Source organism: Stegastes partitus, unplaced genomic scaffold, assembly GCF_000690725.1.
Source record: "Stegastes partitus isolate 25-593 unplaced genomic scaffold, Stegastes_partitus-1.0.2 Scaffold2151, whole genome shotgun sequence".
Lineage (NCBI taxonomy): Eukaryota > Metazoa > Chordata > Actinopteri > Pomacentridae > Stegastes > Stegastes partitus.
The window spans coordinates 12,881-18,560 of NW_007579882.1; the positions used below are offsets into that span (position 1 = coordinate 12,881).

Below are 5,680 nucleotides of genomic sequence, written 5' to 3' on the forward strand. Positions count from 1 at the left end.
CACAGAACCACCACAGAACCATCACAGAACCTCCACAGAACCATCACAGAACCAGGACAACTTCTAGAAAATGGGACAGAACGATGTCAGAATGTAAACAAGCTCAACAACCCAAACCAACACAAACTGGCGCCAGACAATCAGACATGACCCACTTCGGATCAGATCGGACCCGTCCAGACACTGAATGAACAAAGTGAGCAGAAACCAGTCAGACGGCTCAGAGAGACGACCGGGACCAGAATAGCAGCGTCCTGTGAGAACGTCGCCGTGGAAACAAGGACTCTATTGACGCCTCGGAGTCCGACTGAAGGAAGCCGAAGAGACGACGTTAACGAAGTTACGCCTTAATGGGATCCGTCTGACCGTCTGGACCAATCAGAGGGCAAAGGTCGGCCCGGCAGGAAGCTGCAGGCACCTGCTGGACAGGTGATGTCATCACTGGACAGGTGATGTCATCACTGGACAGGTGATGTCATCACTGGACAGATGATGACATCATCACCAGACACCTCAACTCCGTCTACCAATCAGGTTTGAGTTTATTTGTTGTTTAAGTTTTTATTTAGAGTTTTGTTTTTTGTAAAGTGTAAAAATTAAAGAATTTTCTTTTTATTTACATGTTGACTGTAAACAAAACAAACAGCCAAACTGTAAACAATCAGTCATTAATAAACAACATCTGATTGTTTTGCTTCATTAAAATCAGATAAACAAACATTATTTTGTGTTTATTTGCTGTTTTTTATTTTTACATTTTCAGGCTGTTTGCTGTTAAACTTTGTTTGTTTGTTTGTTTGTTTACGGTGCAGCTGCAGTTAAACCAGTTTTTATTTATTGTTTATTATCTTGTTTACATTCCGGCTGCTGTGAATGAAAACAAACAAACAGTTTTCCTGATGAATCCTCGTGTTTCGTGTTTCGTGGACTTTTTAGATTCTAGTCGGACTCTGGCTGAACTGAAGCGTCTTTGATCGATCGATCAGCTCTGATCGATCAGAATCCGATCGCTGCTCCACAGAAATGAAACTTGGACTCAGACGGAGTTCTGCTGGATCCGACCAGAACCTGAAACACAAACATGAAGAATAAAAATCATTAGTTTTGTATTTTTACAAATATTACAATTAATGTGAAAGGACGGTTGTATGTATTTATAGATGTTTGTTTGTTTGTTTGTTTGTTTGTTTGTTTGTCAGGTCGAACGACGTTTGTTTCACGTTGCAGTTTGTGCTGAAAACAGATCCAGTTATTGATCAGATTATCAATCAGGTTATCGATCAATAAATGGACTAATGTCAGATTAAACTCTGAGTCACAACATTCCTCGATTACAGGAAGCAGCGCGACCTCTGACCTCTGCTGCTCGTCCAATCACAGCCTCTGACCTCTGCTGCTCGTCCAATCAGGGCGCCCGACCTCATTACAGGAAGTGACATTAAACTGCAGTATTTTTCAATTAGCGCCGACAAATTCAATCAAAGCTCCATAGATCGGTTCGGCTCATTTACGGGCTTTAATCGCGCGGCCATTAGACAAATAGAGCCGCTCGGCATCAATCATGGCCGTGTGGGCGCCGTGCACGCCCGCCGTGCACGCCCGCAGCTAATAAATACGCTCCTTTGTGCTTATAAATTATCCAGTTTAATTAACAACATGGATTATGATTGGACTGTGATTTAATTAAAGTTCTGCTGCGGCGGCGGCGGCGAGGACATTTATTACAGAGCAGAAGAAGAAGAGGAGGAAGAGGAGGAGGAGGAGGAGGAGGAGGAGCTCACCTGGACCAGCTCACCTGCTGCAGGAGGACGAAGTGGGTCCAAGGTTCTGCTCAGAGAGATGAAAACATTCAGCTGCTCAAATCACCAGAGTTCAGATGAAGAGATGAAATGATTCAGACTTCGAGGTTGTCTGATGGTTGATTTAATGGTTTCTCGTCTAACCTTTAGTAAATTAATTAAATTGATTTTTCTGCATCTTAAAATCATAAAATCTGTTTTTTGTGGCTGATGATGAAGTTTTTCTTCATTAAACTCAGTTTGTTGAAATAGTTCTGATCGATTGTTGATTTGTTCTGTCAGTGCTTTTAATTAATTAATTAATTAATTTAATTTAATTTGATTTAATTTAATTTGTTTTTACAGATTGTTGATTTGATTCATTTGAATTTTTTGGAAGTTAAAAAAAAAAAAACCATGAGGTGGATTTTAAATGATCAAAGAATTCCTCAGAACCAGAACTTAATGTTACTGTTGAGTTTTTAATGGACTTTGAAGCAGAACCAGAACCAGACGGGTTCGGCTTTCATCCTTCACTGGCCTGAATTTGATTTTTTTATTTTAAAATCACTTTTCTGACTCTTTCTTCAGGTCGTTTTATTTTGAAAGTCTCGCCATAAACAACCGGTTTTCTCTGGAACCCGGTCAGAACCAGAACCGTCCAGTGACTCCATCCTGCAGGACTCTGGTACCGGGTTCATCCTCCGGGGACCTTCACCCCGCTCACCACCATCCAGCTTGACCACGTCACCGCTTGCGGCCAATCAGAGGCCGGAGCGCGGCGGGGGGGGCGGGGCCTCGGCGCAGAAGGGAGCGCAATTTAAATCGTGCGCCGCTCCGGAGCGACGCGCAGACCCCGAGAGTCGGCGGCAGCTCAGTCCGCCGCGGCGACCTCCAGTCCGGCCAGAGCCGCAGCGGGACGCGCTCCTCCTCCCTGGATGTCACTGCTGGACCCCGAGCGGGACGTTTTCCTCCGCTGCGCCGCGCCCATGGAGCGGCTCCCCGCCGGCGGATTATCGGTGTTTTAGGCGCAGACTCCGGTCCTATGAGCGCAGCCTTCGGCCCGTCCTTCATGGTGATGCAGCGGCCACTCGGAAGCACCACCGCCTTCAGCATCGACTCTCTGATCGGGGGGCCTCCGCAGCCCAGCCCGGGACACTTCGTCTACACCGGCTACCCGATGTTCATGCCCTACCGGTCGGTGGTGCTGCAGCCGCCGCCGCCGCCCCCCGCCCTGCAGCAGCTGCCCGCCGGACACCACCCGCACCCGCAGCTGCCCGGCCTGCAGGGCGGCTTCTGCTCCAGCCTGGCGCAGGGCCTGACGCAGGGCATGGCGCTCACCTCCACCCTCATGGCGTCGCTGCCCGGCGGCTTCTCCCCGAGCCAGCAGCACCAGGACGCGGCCAGAAAGTTCGGCTCTCAGGCGCTGCACGTCTTCGACAAGAGTCCGGAGCTGCGGCTGGACGCGGAGGACGGAAAGAGCTTCCTGCAGGGGAAGGAGTCCGCGGCGCTGCCCGCCTTCCACGACCCGGACACGGCGGTGCAGAGCTCCACAGGTAGGCGGGCCGCCGCCGCTCGGTGTCCGGGGACGAGCCGCCGCAGAGCCGCGGCCGGAGCTCCGGGTCCGAGCGGAACCGTTTGTTCTACATCTGATGATTGAATTCGTTTGTTTTGTCCGATACTAAAGAACCAGAATCAAAAGAACATTTAGCGGATGAGACAGAATTTATTTGATCTAAAATAATGAAATATTTAAAATAAAAAAAAACATTTTCATGGTTTTTAGTTTGAATTTAAACCTTCTGGATGGTTTTACTGTTTATCCAATCAGAAATCAATCAAACCTGATTTATAACATTATTATTACTATTATTATTATTATTATTATTATTATTATTAATAATAATAATAATAATAATGATAATTATTATTATTCTTGTTAATATTATTATTATTGTTGTTATTATTATGAATCTTTTGGTTCACCGTTGGTTTAATTCAGGTTTAATTTCTGCAGGTTTTAAATAAATCATGAATTCCTCCTGGTGCTGGAACATTTAATCAAAGCACCGAATAAGATTCACCTGAAATCAGTTCATCTCAGACGTTTTATTTATTCTATTTATTTCTTTTTAAATCCGTTTTAATTCTTTTTCGGCTCGTTTCAGCCGCGAAGGTAAAAAAAGAAGAGAAGCATCTATTCCGGGCTTTTCTCGGTTCGTGATATCAAACAGACACGTTGGTCTCCTCCTGACTTCATTATTCGTGATCACATCTGACATTATTGAGTCTCCAGCGGTTCTGGAACGAGGCCGCGCCGCGACGCTCTGTGCGTAATTACGCGTGAAACCAAAACTCCCCGCAGAGAGCAGCGCGCGCTGATCCGCTCTGATCCAAACACTGATCGGATGATGGATATCGACACGGGACGGGACCCCCCCCAACCCCCACCCCCCGGCGGCCGCCACCCTCCGCAGCCCGCAGCTCCTGTTTCCCCCCAATTAGACCCAACATCAGAACCACCGGAGTGGTTCTGATGTTGGGTCTAATTTATATTTAAACGTTTTTTGTTTTGTTTTGTTTTTTTTTTATTATTATTTTTTGGTGTTTTTTAAAAAACAGGAATCAGGTTTTGTTCTTTATTTGGAGCCGCTCAGTGATCATTGTTTGGCTTTTGGGGCTTTTGGGTTTTTTGTTTTAAAGCTCGTCGGAACATTTTGAAACATTTGAATCAAAACTAAAAGAAAAAACTTTTTGTTGGGTTTTTTTTGTGTTTGTTTGTCTGTCGGTGCTCAACCTGTCCGTCTGTCCGCAGCCAAAGACTCCAAGGAGGACGACTGCGGCCGCAAAGACGAGAGCTTCTCTCTGGACAGCGACCTGGACTACAGCTCGGACGACAACCTCACGTCCATGTGCCACAAGGAGGACGCGGACGGCGGCGGCCTGGACGACGGCCCGCTGCTCCACGGCTCCTCCGGCGGCGGCGGCTCCGGAGCGGGCGGCGGCGGCGGAGGCGGCGGCGGGAAGAACCGGCGGCGGCGGACGGCGTTCACCAGCGAGCAGCTGCTGGAGCTGGAGAAGGAGTTCCACTGCAAGAAGTACCTGTCGCTCACCGAGCGCTCTCAGATCGCGCATGCGCTGAAGCTGAGCGAGGTGCAGGTGAAGATCTGGTTCCAGAACCGGCGCGCCAAGTGGAAACGGGTCAAGGCCGGGAACGTGAACAACAAGTCCGGGGAGCCGTCCAGGAACCCAAAGATCGTGGTTCCGATCCCGGTGCACGTGAGCCGCTTCGCAATAAGGAGTCAGCACCAGCAGATGGAGCAGAACCGGCCGTAGAGAACCGAGCCGGCGCCGGTCTCTGCCTCCTTGTCACAGTGAAATCCTGCAGCAGACGCAGCCAGCAGAACTGGTGACGGTCCGAACCCTGTCCGCAGACAGAACACCTGGGACAGAACAAATGTCCAAAAGCTTCTGGATAAAATTCAAACTGATTTTTTTTAAGGAACAATCTGAAGAAAATAAAAAACATTTTCCTCCTTCAACGTTTCCAGAAGGCCCCGTTCACACCTCCTCCTCTTCCTCCTCCTCCTCTTCCTCCTTTTTTATTTCTAAACTCTGTTCTTATAGTTTCCAGAAACTGAGGCCTTAACTTACAAAAACCCACTTTTTCTGAACGGAGTCTGGTTTAAGCGCTGAAACCTTCACCTGGACGCCGAACGGCTTCTGTCCAAGAACCCGATTTGTTTTTAAGAACTCATCTCAGATTTCACTTTTTTCTTGTTCTGTGCAGGAGGTTTGATAAAAACGCAGATCTGGGGCCTGAACGCGGGACTGAGCGGCTCGTTCTGCGGGACTTCTCTGTGCGGGACGAAGCGCTGCGTAAAAACCGAACATTTTGGAGA

General features: G+C 48.0%; 1 protein-coding gene across 1 annotated transcript; it reads left to right on the forward strand.

The window, feature by feature from the left end:
• Window positions 1-2,823: 2,823 nt before the first annotated feature.
• gbx2 (gastrulation brain homeobox 2) lies at window positions 2,824-5,114 on the forward strand. Its single transcript, XM_008304164.1, has 2 exons — window positions 2,824-3,358; window positions 4,594-5,114. Exons 1-2 carry the CDS (start codon window positions 2,824-2,826, stop codon window positions 5,112-5,114), a joined length of 1,056 nt encoding a protein of 351 aa, XP_008302386.1.
• Window positions 5,115-5,680: the final 566 nt, after the last annotated feature.